Here is a 15,056-nt window from a genome sequence, read left to right as displayed (position 1 = left end):
ATCAATCACGCTCTTGCTCTATTTCCCTGTTTTCCCGTGGATGGACTTTTGTGGTAGAGCCTGAAACATTATATTGTCCCGACTCATTTCTGTGCCAATCTCCCCTGAGGCCCATACCCTGCCTTCTCCATCCCTGCATCTCCAGTGCTGATGCTGATGGGAGGTGGTTAAGTAAATAACTAAATGAACCACTAAGCTCTGATTCATTTCTTTGAGGCAAAGAGTTTATAAAAAGCCCTCTGCTTGAAATATTTTTTCTCTGTGTCCCTGAGTTGGGAATTATTTAAGCCTTCTGTGAAGACCCGAACAGGCTCTGTGACGTGGATCAAGTGGGAGAGGTGAGTGAGCGGTTCCTGTGTGCGTTGAAGACCGTGTGAGGCTAGGACTTTGCTGGAGTATGGAAGACATGGGCCTGAAGAAGGTCTGTTAGGATCCAAGCTATGTTGGAGCCCACAGTCAACTTTTTAGAATCCCTGTTGCTGATTTCCTGCTAGACCAGTGAGAATTAATAGAGCAATAAACCACTCGGTAATTTTTATCTTCGCTCCTGGGGCCCTACTCCTCCTGTTCCTTGGTGTAATACTTCATTTCCGTTTTGTACTCCAATTTGACTTTACTCCAGACTAGGATTCTGTTATTCCATTAGCATCTTGGCCACTACTGAGGACCCCATTTAACTTGGTCTCTGCATTCTTCAGTTTTTTCTTTTCAGACAGTTTTGCTTGTCACAGAAGCGCCCACTGATTTCTCAACTGACTTCTCTCCTGGCCCCACCTGCATTGACGGTTTGCAAGGCTGATCAAAAGATCTCGTGTGTTTTTCAATAAAAAATATATTAAATGGCAGGCTGCCATTTATCCCCCTGAAAATACTTCCCCTTGCCCCAGAAACACTTGTCGCATCACTCTTGGCGTCTCCCGAAGCAGTTCTGGAAGTTTTCTTTCCTATCTTTGTGAAGTGTGTGAGATCAGAAATAGGGTGAACGCCGAGCTGAGTGCCATCCCCGGGAGAGGCAGGCTGCTACAAATATGATGCCCGGCCCTCGTCCACTGCACCCACCGAGTCTGGCTCTAGGCAACTTCTAGGCCTTTGACGAAGTCAAAGTGACCATGAAGGTAAATGTTTGAATCAAGTCAGGATACCGAAGCTGACGTAGCAGTGCAACTAAAGACACTGAGGAAAGAGGACTTGCGGAACTGCCTCAGAAAGCAGCAGGGACAATGGGGTGAGTGCGAAGCCAGAGGGAGTATTTTAAGGGGCATTAATGGCAGTGTCTTTTACTGTGATACATTTTTAAAATTTTAAACGTTCACATTTTACAACATTTTCCATCACAGTATGTAATCTTCTAGTGTGGCATAAAACTGACCCTCCACTTCTGATGTCCAGGAGCACATGGAAGTAAGCAGACGATGTGAGTGTCACTTCAGGACCACCGAATGCTGGGCTTAGAGACACAGGCTCCTAGAATGACTCCAGATTCTTGAACTTACTATGTGACGTTGAATGGGATCAGCTGGTAGACACCTGAATGTACTCGGTTAATAAACTGATTATTCCTGTGTGTCTCAGAGACCAGGCAAGGAAAAGATCACCCTACTGTAGATCTTCAAATCTTTGCAAGTCAGAAACATTGACAAATATTAATAATGAGTTAGCAATTGCGTTGCTGTTACCACTCCCTGAGCACAATTCTCGGAGTTGTAAATCTTCTCACTCTCCTCTGTTATCTGCACAACCCCCTCTTTGAGGTGTAGCGTCACGAGTACAGTTTCAAAGATGAGGGAATAGAATCACAGAAAAATATCTTGCCCAAAGTTGCAAAGCTAGTAACAGTGTTTGGTCAAGGTGTCTGGAACTCACCCACGTTCCCATCAGCTCCTCTGCCTGTCATCACCTTGCCTGTACTTCTGGTTGCCTCTTAACTTTTTTTCAAAATTTCAATGAGGACAACTACATGAAACCTAGAGGAATGGCAGTACCCATATCCTGTCCTCCTGGGAAATTGGCCCCGGGGCCCTAGCAGTGCATGAGCATCCTTACTGATAGGACATTTCACCTAGCAATGAATAGAAGACTAAGTCAAAGCATCCTTGTTCAGCGTTATGTAGTTCCCCTCATGGGTAAAATTGGATGCCTTAGGGTCAAAAACCCACCACATAAAAAGAAGAGGCCTGCTCTGGCCTTCACGTATTCCTAGCACCAGAATCATGAATTGTCACCCATTATATCCCTAGATGAAACATTCTTCTTGCTACAAAATGTAAACATATTTATGGAGGAAGCAGAAAATGATAAGAAAAAGATAATGTGTCATTTATTTCTTGTTTGGAATTCAAGGTGCAGACCACGCAGAATTTTGTGACCTGAAAGACTGTAGCTGTTTGCATTTATATCTCTGGCCTGCCTGATCGACCCTCGCATGCCCCTGGGGAGCTTCCATGGGGTCTCCCACGTGCATCGTGGGTCCTCATTTGCCCAGCGGTCCTAGGATAACATTGGGATGCAGATTTAAAGAGTGCTGGTGGGCAGCACCTTGGTGATCTCCCTTGTACGATTGTGTTCTATCAGGCTTTTTCCTGTGGGTTCTGAAGATTCATGGGGAACAGAAAAATGGTAATAATCTAAAGCTTACAGAGTTGTAAAGAACTGCAGATGTAAATGATTATTTCAACTAGAATTTCTTTTACCCTGATCAATCACGTGCAGTTGCTTAGCGAAACTCCCCGGGAACCTAAAGAAGTTCACGTCATTCTTTACTGTTGCTCTAACTTTAAATAATTTAACTTGATTTTCACGTGTCAATTATTTTATTTCAAATAGTAATGCTCTCTTTAAGAATAAAAACTGCAGGAGGCGCCAGGGATTTAGGTCAGTGGTTCCAGGGCCTGCCTGCCTTGCAAGCGCAAAGGACCCAAGTTCAATTCCTGGTACCAAAAAAAAAAAGAAAAAAAAGAGGAAGATCTGCATTTTACTGCAGATCTGATTCACCAGCACAGCTACAGAATAAAAACTGCAGAAACGAGGAACACTAAAAATTCACTCAAACACATTTGAAAAAAAAAAATCATAACTTTAACTGCTCATTTTTCCTTAAAGGTTCAAATTAATGTAAAAATTGTTTTAATTTATAAAATTTCATATAACTTAGCACTGCAAATTACTATTTTTGCTTGTTTTCCACTTGTGTCAAAATATAAAATATAAGAAAATTGTTTAGTGACTTAAAAGTGTGGGAGGATGTCAGAGACATAAATGTTTATCTCAGTCTCTTAAACCAGAGGTAAGAGCAAGCACGCATTATTTACAGTAGTCAATACCAGAATTAAACAGAGATAGATAAAAATTTCAGGAAAAAGATGCAGAACACTGTTATAGTGTTGTAAATTCAGAGTGAATAACATATAGTCTTTCTCACACTGAGACAGTGATCCCTAAATGTCAGCCGAGGGGACAAGAGAGGAGGGAACCAGCTCTAGATAGTCCTGAGCTTTCACCTGACAGCGGTGTTGTTACCATGCACAGAATATTTCTTCCCTCCTCTTGATACTTCTGGCACCAATATCATTGTGAAATTGTGAAATAGATTTATAGAGAAAGGACATAGAAAGTAAGGTAGAATGAGGAAACAGGATATTAAAGAATCTGCTTATGTAGTAATTATCCGGAAACTTCTGATAAAAATAATCTTGTAAATCTCATATGTATACAAATGTACATATGAAACTATTTGCACATCTAATACAGTATATACTTTCATATGTGTGTGTGTGTGTGTATATATATATATATATATATATATATATATATGTTAGTTTTGACATCATAACGCAGTTATACTTTGAATGAAAACTTCTGTTATATTACCCTTCTGCTGTTTTTTAAACTTCTTGCTAGTAAAAATTTAGTAAAGCCACTTTTCCATGTTCTTTGTGTAGTGTTCCGGAATGTCAGGCAGTCTAGTAAGTAAAAGTTGAATCAGGAATAATTGAGTCCTATTTCTGTGTCCTCACACACATTTAGAGCCTTAGTTCTAGGTGGGTTATTATCAGTGAATTTTTTTTTCATGTCTTCATTTTAATTTTAAGTGAGAAGATTTTTCTCTCTCTCTTTCCAGTAGCATTAGGTTTCTGTGGATTTTTAGGAATAAAAATACATGCTGCAGAGGAAAATCTCTTCCAAGAGCAGATGGCCTTTGATATATTAAGGTTTTTGCCATTTGTTTTAGTGCTTAAAATAAGCATTATTTATAAGACCACTTACACTTAGATGTTACTTAATGAGGAATATGCATCACTGATTTGACTAGCTCAAGGGGTCATTTAGAATTTGCCCGTTAACAAGCTGTAATCTGTCGAGCACACAATGACTTTGTTTAAAATTATCTATTCAGAGCTGATCAATGACAATAATTGTTTCATACCAATCACTTCTGAGAGTCACTGATTACTTTGAAGGACATGGATGCCAGCCACTTAATAAATTTGGAAATCATAACCTATTCACCTTCAAATTAAGAAAAAAAAGTTATCAAAATTCATAGTGCTTCCTGAAAGTGCTTTTTGCAAAGAATGAAAAATGTATCCAAGTAGTTACTGAAATATCAATGGAAAACATAGGCAAAATTGAAGATGTCATTTGTGCCTGTAAGAAGTAGTATACAGTAGAATCTCAGTTATGTTGCATGTTTTTATATTAACAAGCTGCTGGTTATACTAGACTAGTTTTAGTGTAAAGAAATGATATCTTTAAAATGAAAAATGGAAAATACTCCCCGCCCCTCTCTCCCAGCAGTATGTGTCTAAGATGTCACATGACCTTGAGTAAACTACTTAACCTCATTTTCTTCATTATCCACATGGAGACCTTGCCTTAAACACACGGTATTGTGGGACCTGAAACAGTCACGTGATCCCTGGCACATTCATGGAGCTCCTTCTCTCCACAGATGACCGCTGCTTCCCTCGCTCAGGTGCTCGGTCCCTTCCAGGTTTTCTCGCTGTCTCATCTTGCACAAAGCCACTTAAACCTTGATTGATTGTACTTTAGTGTGGATAAGCTTTAATTTGTTACCTTAACCATCTCTTATTTATTATGCCTTTTAATACCCAGTTGTGAGTAAAAGGATTTGCTGAGCAAAGGGATGTTCGCCTGGCTTTGGGCGGATGCTAAGGAGAGAGAGGGTTTCTTGGGAGTGGCCACCACGACCTCCCTGTGGTTGGCACTGTTTCCAGTAGACACTGGGTGTGGAGGGAGAAGGTGCCCCTTCCGCTGGCCTCTCTCCACCTCAGTACTGGGGACCCTTCTTATTTTATCACAGATTTTCCAGCCAGTTTCAGATTTTGTCTTCACCGGCCTGTTTTCTCAGGCATGGACATACCTGCTGCCCTGGTATGACCTGCTCATAACACCAGGCCTCACACTCATACTCTGTCATACATCCCAGACGTTTTCTGTCACACGTTTTCTATTTTATTTGACATTCGAGGGTATTTTCATGTCATAGGGCGTCCATCCCTGAGCACAGTTGGAGGTCCCAGTACTTTACCTGGGTACCTTGAGCCACTTCTAGTCCGGTGCCTGTGTTTGCAGGGAACCCCCCTTCAAGAAAATGGTCCTGTGTGTGCAGGGAGAGCGCGCTGTGACACCCCGCCCTAGGCAGTTAGGCAGATTCGCTGAGCACCGATTCCCTCCTCTATCTTATGAAACTAATAAGAGTCCTCTCCTCACAAGGATGCTGTACGATGAAATCACATGAGCCAGGTGAATACTCATGTCCATGTCCTATTAATGTATGGATATATATTACACTGGATTATTCGGACTCATTAGAAAATGGCCCATGCCAGTGCCCACTGTTTGTCAGCCGTGCTATGGTTTTGGGCAAATTAGAGAGTTTCTACATTGAATATTATATAATTTTAGAAAAATTCCTTTGTTTATTTAAAGAACATATCACTAAAATAAGGTAATTGGAAAAATAATTTTGAAAAGCCCTTTCTATAACTTTGTTGCATTACACATCTACATTAGATTTACTTTCTTGTCTATGGTTTAGCTGTCCTCACAGATTATTTCCTGTGACGAAGACTAAATCATTTCCTTAAATTATCTACATCTAGTATCTCACATTGTAAAGTATTTGCAAACTACCTTTGGCATGTCCTACGTTTTAAAGCAGAAAAGTTTTAAAAAATCAGAATACAAGAATATAATTTTTCCTATTCAGCATTAAAGTTAAAATATTTTAAATTAATCATATTTTAGCTCAGACAGCAGATGAATCATTCATATGGACATATAAAATATTGGAAAATTTTATAGAATGGAGTTAAACCATATAAAAGGCCAACTTAATGTCTATCAGTATTCTTTTCTCTTTCTCTACTCCTTTAAATAAACTCAGATATTTTTACACATAAAATGAATGCCATACATTATAATTTTTGAGTTCATTTAATTAAGTTTGTATTAGCAAATATAGGACTTAAGGAGACTGATGCTCATAACTATTGGGCTTTATGAGAGATCTACGGACATATTTCAGTATGTTGTCTTATATCTCGTCACTCCTCTCATCTAAAAAAGGAAAAAAATTATGTGTTCTGCTAAGGACTAAAACTAATCTGAACTATAATAATGGACATAAAGAAGATATTTCAATAGTTTTCATTGATTGAAAATTGCAGTTTACTTGATTACCAATTTTGTGGTGCTGTGACTAAGAAAATGGGTTTTCTGAAGCCATGCTTTGGTTTCTGAATCTATTAAGGGTAGCTATTTAATTATAGGAAAATGATTTAACCTCTTTTTTGTAACCCCTTTCTTGTCTATAAATGAGAGAATGAGTATTTGCCTCATAGAAATGGTCTAAAGATGAAATGTATAAATATAAGCAAAACATCTACAATAGTATTTGGTACATAAAAGAACTTGGTGAATGTCAGGTATTGGTATTGTTAAAGAAGTAATAAAATACCATGATTAAGATATGGGACAACATTATATTTAAAGTTCCTGATACTACTAAATTTAAAAGGCAGTTTACATGGGAAAAAATATAATCTTCAAGCCAGGGGTTATGAAAAAACCTAAAATCTATTTTGTCAAGAAGTAGAAATAATAGGAATTCATAAGGCAACTTGCAAACCTTTTTATTTGCTAATTTTACAGTTTAGCACTTTGTGAAATAATTAAAATACTTTTAAATGAATGATATCATCTATGATAGCTTCTCTTTGTCATGTCTTATAATACATCTATGAGTGAAAGTTATATTTGCAGCTAACATACTGTTACAGTAGTGGGAAAGCCTGATCTTATTTAATATGAATTATGAGACAGTAATTGCCTTAATTTTGAAGAACTTTTATGTTTTTAATATAAGCTCTATCTTATCTTTTTTTTATATCAATAGATTCAGAGTCGGTGGCGAGCCCATAAAGTTCGGAAATACTGCTTTAATTATTTTTATTATAAACAATACTTGAGAGCTGTTTCAGAAGCCAATGAAACAATTAGGTGAGTAATAAAATCACTAGTCTAGTAGTGAAAGTTTTAAGATTATTCAATAGATATTGATTATTACCAAGCTTAGAAATGTGTTCTAAAACTCAGTGATAATTGACGCAGAATTTTACTGATAAGGTAGAGCTATGATTCTATTTACCTTAAAATTTATTATTCTATATTAAAATTCTTATACTCCTGGTGATTATTATATTTTTAATATTGTCTATACCTGTAGTTATCATTCTTTTTACCTTAAACATATATTATTCCTACATTTATGAAGATTATGTGATATTTTGAAACTTTGGAAGATTAATTTAGATTCTATAAAATTACTCTATAATGAGTTATTTATCTGTAAGATGAATCCTTAAACATGTTAAGCTTCGGATACATTTTGAGAAATACTCAGTAGCAAGAACTTCTCAATGAAGAAAATGTCATGAAACACACCAATTGGGGCTGTTTTACTGTCTGTTTTAATTTTTTTAAATACCCAAAAAGATGGATTTAGCATACAGGATATCTTTTGTAAATATGCTGAGTAAAGAAATTGCAGTGTGTAGATTACATAATAGTTTCTCTAGTGTGAGAAACTGAAAGTGTAAATAAGGGCTAAAAGGTATAATAATAATGTGCACCAAGAAGCAAAGGTGCAGAAGGGAAGGGGAAGTGGGAGGAGCAGAGGAAAGGAAAGAAGGGAATGGAGTTAATATGAGAAAAAGAAAAAATGGAACCAAGTCTTTGTAGATGAGGACGTGTGGAGGGGTTGAAGGGAGGGCAGGGGAATGGGGACAAAATAAGAACCGAGATGGGTTCTGTAAAGGTGCAAATTCCCAATGATGAGTGCCATTGTACTGCATACCTTAAATGTACCCATAAGATTAATTTTCAAAAAGATTTAACAGTGTTACTGAGCCAGCTTTTCCAAAGCCTCGTGTGCTGTTTTCCGTTGCCGTACTTTACAGCAGTTTCTGCCCTCCTGTGATATATGGCCTATTCTAATGACATGTGAATGTCCAGATTCCCATAATACATTTGGAAAGGAAAAAGGACATAGGAATTAGTAATAGTTGACATTTATGTAGCAGTTCTACTTTCAATTTTTTTTTCATTTACATTTACCTTATTTTACTCTTTAAATTCCTTAAACTAGAGAGAATACTTGGTCATAATTCAGTAAAATAAAAATTTTATCTGAAACCCTAAACTAGTATGTATCATAATATATATCTAAAAACTAAATTCTCCACTCTTACATTTCTCATGTATGTTGTAAATATCCAGACTTTGGTCTTTGGTGATTAAGTATGGATAGTTTGTTAACTTGATTGGTTTGGAAAGAATAGCAAAGCATTTGGAAAACTTCAGTGGGATTTACTCAATTAGAGAAGTTGGAAAACTGAATAAATAGACCACAGAAGATTGCTATTTACTTTGCTCTGGAGAAGTCTAAAGTTCTAGAAAGGGGCTAGCTGAATTCAGTGGCCCACTTGAGCTTGTGTGAAAGAAAGAGCTGGTAGAGGACAAGGGAGGAAGAGAAGAAATCTGAGCAGGAATGAAATTAAAGAGAGATAGGTGACACTTTTTTTTTTAAAGGCCCAAAACTGAAGGCAACACTCACTGTCAGTGTCTTTCAAATGCCAAGCCTGTGCTTGTGTAATGCTGAGTATGATCTTAAATTTTGGATTTCAGAGGTCTTACTTGCTTTGCTTTAGTTCAGGCCCTGAATAGGAGAAGGTATTCAGGGAGGTAAGCAGGTGGAAATGTGGTTTTGGAAAGGCCTGTATCTTCCATTTAACCAGCATTCCCCTTAATCCTGTTCTCACCCTGTTTTTTTTTGTTTTTTTTTAATTGAGTTTATTGGAACATTTTAGGGATACAGTACAGTCACATTCATTTTTGGAATCTTGTACCTTTACACGACAGGTCTTGGTTCTCATTTTTTCCCGTTGTCCCTGCCCTCCCTTCACCCCCTCCTGCCCTCCCCACTTATAAACACTGTATTTCCATTTTTTTCATTTTCTCATATTTTTTCTTTTCCCTTATTACCTTTTCCCTACCCTTCCCACTTTCCCTACACCTTTAGCCCTTTTCTTCCTATTTCACATTGTCAGTTATCTCATTAGGATCTTATGTACTGTTATAGATTTTCACACCAGAGAAACTATTCGGTATTTACACATGTGTGACTTATATATTTCACTTAGTAGTATATCCTCAATATGCATCCATTTTCCTATGAATGAGTTTTAATGGAACTAGCTCTAGCCGCTAGAAAGCCTGGTGTATCACTACTAACAATTGGTTTTAGAGTGGTATGCTTTATTAAATTACAGAGCTCTATTCTTTTATATCTACTTCTTAGAGTTTTTAAAAGCAAGAATAGTTGAATATAACATATGCTCCTCACCCACTGAAGCATTCCTTTTCATGCACTGACACATGTAGAAATAGATCTTATTAATAAATGCACTAATATTCAGTTACCATTGTGTTATAGACATACACCTAACTTAGTGATTATTATTATTTGGATTTATCACTTATATTACTGTTTTGTGGAGAATATTTATATCCACTTTTGTCAGAATAATTTGTTGCACTTATCAGGTTTTAGTATCATGTTCTTGCTGGGTTTATTAGACAAACTGAGTAAATTATACAACATGGGGATTATTGTTCTTTAGAGGTTTGAAAGGAATGATTCGTAAACTCTATGTCTAGAGCTTCTTGGAGAATGTATTATACCTTTAACATTTTCAAACCTTTAGTTAAGTTTTCATATTTCTTTTAGAGTTCATTTAAAAAATTTCCAAGTAATGATTTAGTTGATCAACATTGTTAAAATAGATCATCTTTTTATGTACACTAGTTCAAATGGCTACTTGTTATATTCCATTTCTCATTTTTAATTTTGCTTATTTAAATTTTTGTCTCTTGTATTCTCAAAATCATTACACTTACCCATTTTATTGTTTTTTTACCTTTTTATTGTTATTTTTCAGTGAACCATCTTTCATGTCCTGCATCTTTACTTCTCTGTGTCCTAATTATATTGCTTTATCCTTAGAAAAGCCCTTTGTGATATATGTAACACATGTCAGTATAGAAAAACTGAAAATAGAAGCAACTTAAACAGAAAATTACCAGTAACTCCATCACTCAGAAACAGACATTGTTAAAGTTTTGGTGTATGGAGCCAGGTGTATGGTACGTGTCCAAAATTCCTAGTACCCTTGAAGGTGAAGGCAGGGAATCAGAAGTCTGAGCTCATCCCAGGCAACTTAGTGACTAGTGAAGACAGAGCTGGGTATGTAGCTTGGGTTCAATTCCCAGCACCAGATACAAACACACAAAATGTATATTTTCCAGACCTCTACTACTGAATAACTGTTTGACTTTGGGAAAATTCTGTTATTTCCCTGTTCCTAAATATTTTTATCTAGAAAGTGAAAAAAAGTAATAGAATGATGACATAAGCTTATTCGGAGCAAAAATTAATCAATATTTTGACATGGTTACATAGTACCTGATATATACATGTCATATTTCTATGCTAGCACATATAATATACTATTGTAACCAGGTGTCTCTCACTTTGCAAAATATTATCAATATTTTCCTATCATTCAATACACTAATGTCATTCATAGTAGCCTTGTTAGAAAATAAAGTCCTTAATGTTGGAGATGTCGATGTTCCAAGTTTTTGCTCTTTTAAACTGTATCTACTTTCCTGGTAGTAGTTAATGGGGAGTTTGTTTTAGTTCTTGTGGTATAAATTTTTGTATTAACTTTTGGTGATCATTTACTTTTTGGTAATCAAAAAGTAGGCTACTGCTTGTTTCTCTGCAATTTTGTCCACATTCTGTATATTTTGATATCCTGTATTCTCATTTTTATTTGCATTTTTATTCTCTTTGGAATTCATTTTCAGTCTCTAGTGTTTGAGCTTTTTCTTTTTGTTGGACCATTAAATTTATTTCTAGGTTTATTATGCTATAGTCAGAAAAAATATTTTTTACCAAGATTACTTGAGGAAAGTTATGGAATTTTTTCCACATATATATTATTTTGTGTGTACTAGAAATCAAATAAATGGATTTCAGCTTTCCATCCATGCTAAGTTGTTGCTTTTTAATTGGCCAGCAAAATCTTTATCTCCATCTTAACTGCTATGCTCTTTCAAACTTCTCTCATTTTGCTCTGTTTCTTTTTGTTTCTTTATGTACATAAACTAGGATTTGTTTTATTGAGTGGATGTTTCTTGAGACTTAAGGCATATTTGGCTCCTGCCTCCCTCTGCTCTAAGTTTTAACCTCAGTGGAAGTGGAACTAGTCATTTTGTAAACTGGATATCTTTGCCTCACCTACTATTCATCACTCAAAGTCCTCAGCCCCACACTACCTACCTACTAGTCACATATAGACCTCGTTAACCTCCTGCCTGACTCTTGAATGTAGGCAGTGAATAGTTCTCTCTTCTCCTAGCTTTTGCTAGTCTTCAAAACAGACAGCACTACACATTCTATCTCTGCTTCAAATCTATTTGAGACAGGAAAGCCAGGTGTGCCATAGCTGGTTGTGGGGATGAACGTGATCAGACTCTAGGGCACGTGCACCAAATAATTACCAAGGCCCAAGTAGGTTCTCCTGGGTTCCTCTTATGTGTGGACGAAACAAAGACGCAGATGCTCCTGAAAGTGTGCTATCTTTGTTTTCTTCACAGTAGCCTGCCCCATGTCCTCCAGGGTGTACTTTATTTTTAGTTTTTTCTCTCTTTTATTTGGCCCAAGCTCATTCTACAGAGCCAGTTTCTCCTTACTCTCCACTTTGAATTTTTCAAATAAATTTTGTGACTCTTTTTGCTTTTCCTGTTCAGTTCTTTGTTCTAGATGGAACAGAACCTGGAAAACTCATCCAGGAGGAGAGGCGAGCACCCCCAAACCCAGTAACACATACAGCTTTGGAACACAGTTGACTTTAGGGTGTGGTGCCCTATCGGTCTTGCACTCTCCTGTCCCCGTGCTCACCCACACAGAGCTGCTTTCTTCTGCAAGACCTCCCAGACTTGCAGGCCCATTTCGCCCACCTCTCTGGAGCGTGGAACCCCTTGATGTCCTTCATACTGCTGCTCACACTTTTATCAGCGCCTTCTGGGCCACCCTGTGACATTACAACCACTTCCATTTTTCTCTTTGTATTATGAAAGCAGTGAGAGAAAAGGGCTGACTTTCTGCCTTACTTATCTTTGAAGCCACAGAGCCTTGCACAGGTCTGGTGCACACTGAGTGAAAGAGTGAATAACACACACTACAAAACCCCATTGTATTTTTAACTGTCAGGTAGCTGCTCTTCTGAGAATCTTAGTGGTGGTCTGTCTTAATAATTAATTCGTTGAGTAAATATTTATGTAATAACTGCTATATAGGACAGGCAATAGGTTAGACCATTGCAAATATAACAGTTTAGACAACAACTTGGACGAGACTTTGCAGAACTTCCAGTTCAATAAGGAGAAATCTTAAGAATAACAACAAAAGCAGAAAGCATTCATATGTTATTTTGTGTACCAGAAAATATGCTAAATTCTTAAAGGTATCACAGAACTGAGTAGCACAATGTCCTTAAAACTTCTGACTTCCTGAGATGATTCTGTCTTGTAATATTCAAAATCAATACAGCTTAATTCTTTCAATGTCTTATTTATTTTACTAGTTACTTGTTAATGTATTTATTGTACTTACAAGATCTATAAATTCATAAACATGTTCTCAAAACTATCAACAATAATGCCTCTACATATTATTTCTTTCATTTTCTTTAGTTTTCTCTCTTTTAGAACTTGTTTTCACATATATCTGGCTCTTATTCTGACTCCCAAGTCTATTTTACATTATGATTTTGTGCTTGACATCTGTTTGTCTCTTTAGACTACATTACAACTTTGTGTCTGCTTCCACTTCACCAGTTCTCTTTGTTCAACCCATCCATAGACTTAATTCTGTGGCCCTATTCTTTATTTCTAATAGCACACTTTGGTCATTTTTCCTGTTTGCCTTATGATTTTAAAATAATTTAATTTGTTTACGCTTTAAAATTCTACTTTGCTTGTAATAACATTTATATTTTGTATAAAATCATGGTAAGATTGGTCCTGCTTTTGTATCAGTTTGTCGACATTTACCATTTAAACCTGAGATCACAATAAACCGATCTTAGTCTGTGGCAACTCTAAGGCCATTTTATGGGCCAGCTTTCCCATTGCTGGACCAGGTACCTGTAGCTTAATAGAGGAGAGGTTTCATTTGGCTCTGGGCATATCCATGTACCCATCACCACCATAAATATGCAGAAAGGGTCTCTCTCCAGAAACATCTCGGGTGTTGCCTTTTGTAGCTAAACCCACTTCTGCTCTACCAGCCCCTTTCCTGCCATCCTCGATTTCTGACAACCACTAACCTCTTAACTTCTGTCACTTGAAGAATATTGTATCAATCAATGTTAATGAATGGACTTACACTGTTAAGTAACCTTTTGTGATTGATTTTTTTCTCACTAAGCATAATGCCCCTGGAATGTGCTCAGTCATTGCATATATTAATGTTTCTCTTTGATTGCTGAGTACAATTCCATGTTATAGATATTTCCTGAAACATTCTCCATTGAAGGACATCAGTTGTTTCCAGTGTCCTTTATAAATATTTTCAGATGTTCTTGTTTGTGGTTCTTAGGATGAAATTCTCTTTGTGGGAGGGAGTGGCTCTGTTCTTTCTCTCCCTCCCTGAATTAGTTTTATTATTCATAAGTTTTAAGTTTTGATTGTGCGCTCACACAGGTTTGAGTCCACAAGTTCGGAAATATCTGTAGCACACTGTTTCCTCTGCCAATCTCATGAGGTTGTAAACTTTTGGATGTGGAGGTCTCAGACCATGTGAGTAGTGGGAATTTTAGACCACACATTTCATCTAGCCTGAGCTTGATTTCTCATAAAACTATCCATTCGGTCCCAGGAGCTGGCATTCAGCTGGCCGGAAGCCAAAGTGTGTTCCCTGAGGACCCCCATTGGCCTGTGCACCTCTGTTCACCTCCCCATGCTCCGGGCCGCACCTTGGTCTTCCCTTCCTGTGGGCCATGAAAACCTTGGTTTGTGCTTAATAAATGAGCAGGCTGGTCCAGTTTTGTTCCTCAGCTCTCTAATTTTCAACTTTACTTCTTTTGTATAAGTTCTTGGTATTATGTTTGGATAAATGCAAAAAATAGCCGGAATTAATTCTTATGCATTTTGCTTGTATTTGGAGTTAGAGAGGGGAGTCAGATAGTGAAATTACCACCTATTTTTCATTTTCATTTCTTTCTGTAGTCATCTTTGGTAACACCTAGAAGCTTCTCTATTTTACTACTTTAAAAGGTCATTGATTGTTGTGGGACTTTAAAAAAAACTCCATGTTGATTTGTGATTTCCTTCTTAAACACAGTCACATTCTTCAGATGTGTATTCTCCATTGGTGATTAATTTTCCCATTTTTTTTTTTTTTTTTT

General features: G+C 36.9%; 1 protein-coding gene across 7 annotated transcripts in view; it reads left to right on the top strand.

The window, feature by feature from the left end:
• Positions 1-15,056, top strand: part of Spata17 (spermatogenesis associated 17) — a 222,090-nt gene that overhangs the window by 34,387 nt on the left and 172,647 nt on the right. For all 7 annotated transcript variants that reach the window (XM_033762032.1, XM_010642503.3, XM_010642501.2 and 4 more), the window contains exon 5: positions 7,418-7,521. In XM_033762032.1, the coding sequence (XP_033617923.1) occupies positions 7,418-7,521 (104 nt within the window). The remainder of the gene's footprint in view (positions 1-7,417; positions 7,522-15,056) is intronic.

Source organism: Fukomys damarensis, unplaced genomic scaffold, assembly GCF_012274545.1.
Source record: "Fukomys damarensis isolate Sample0158 unplaced genomic scaffold, DMR_v1.0_HiC HiC_scaffold_11, whole genome shotgun sequence".
NCBI lineage: Eukaryota > Metazoa > Chordata > Mammalia > Rodentia > Bathyergidae > Fukomys > Fukomys damarensis.
The sequence above is the reverse complement of the archived record's forward strand: the minus strand, read 5'-3'. Positions and strand labels throughout refer to the sequence as shown.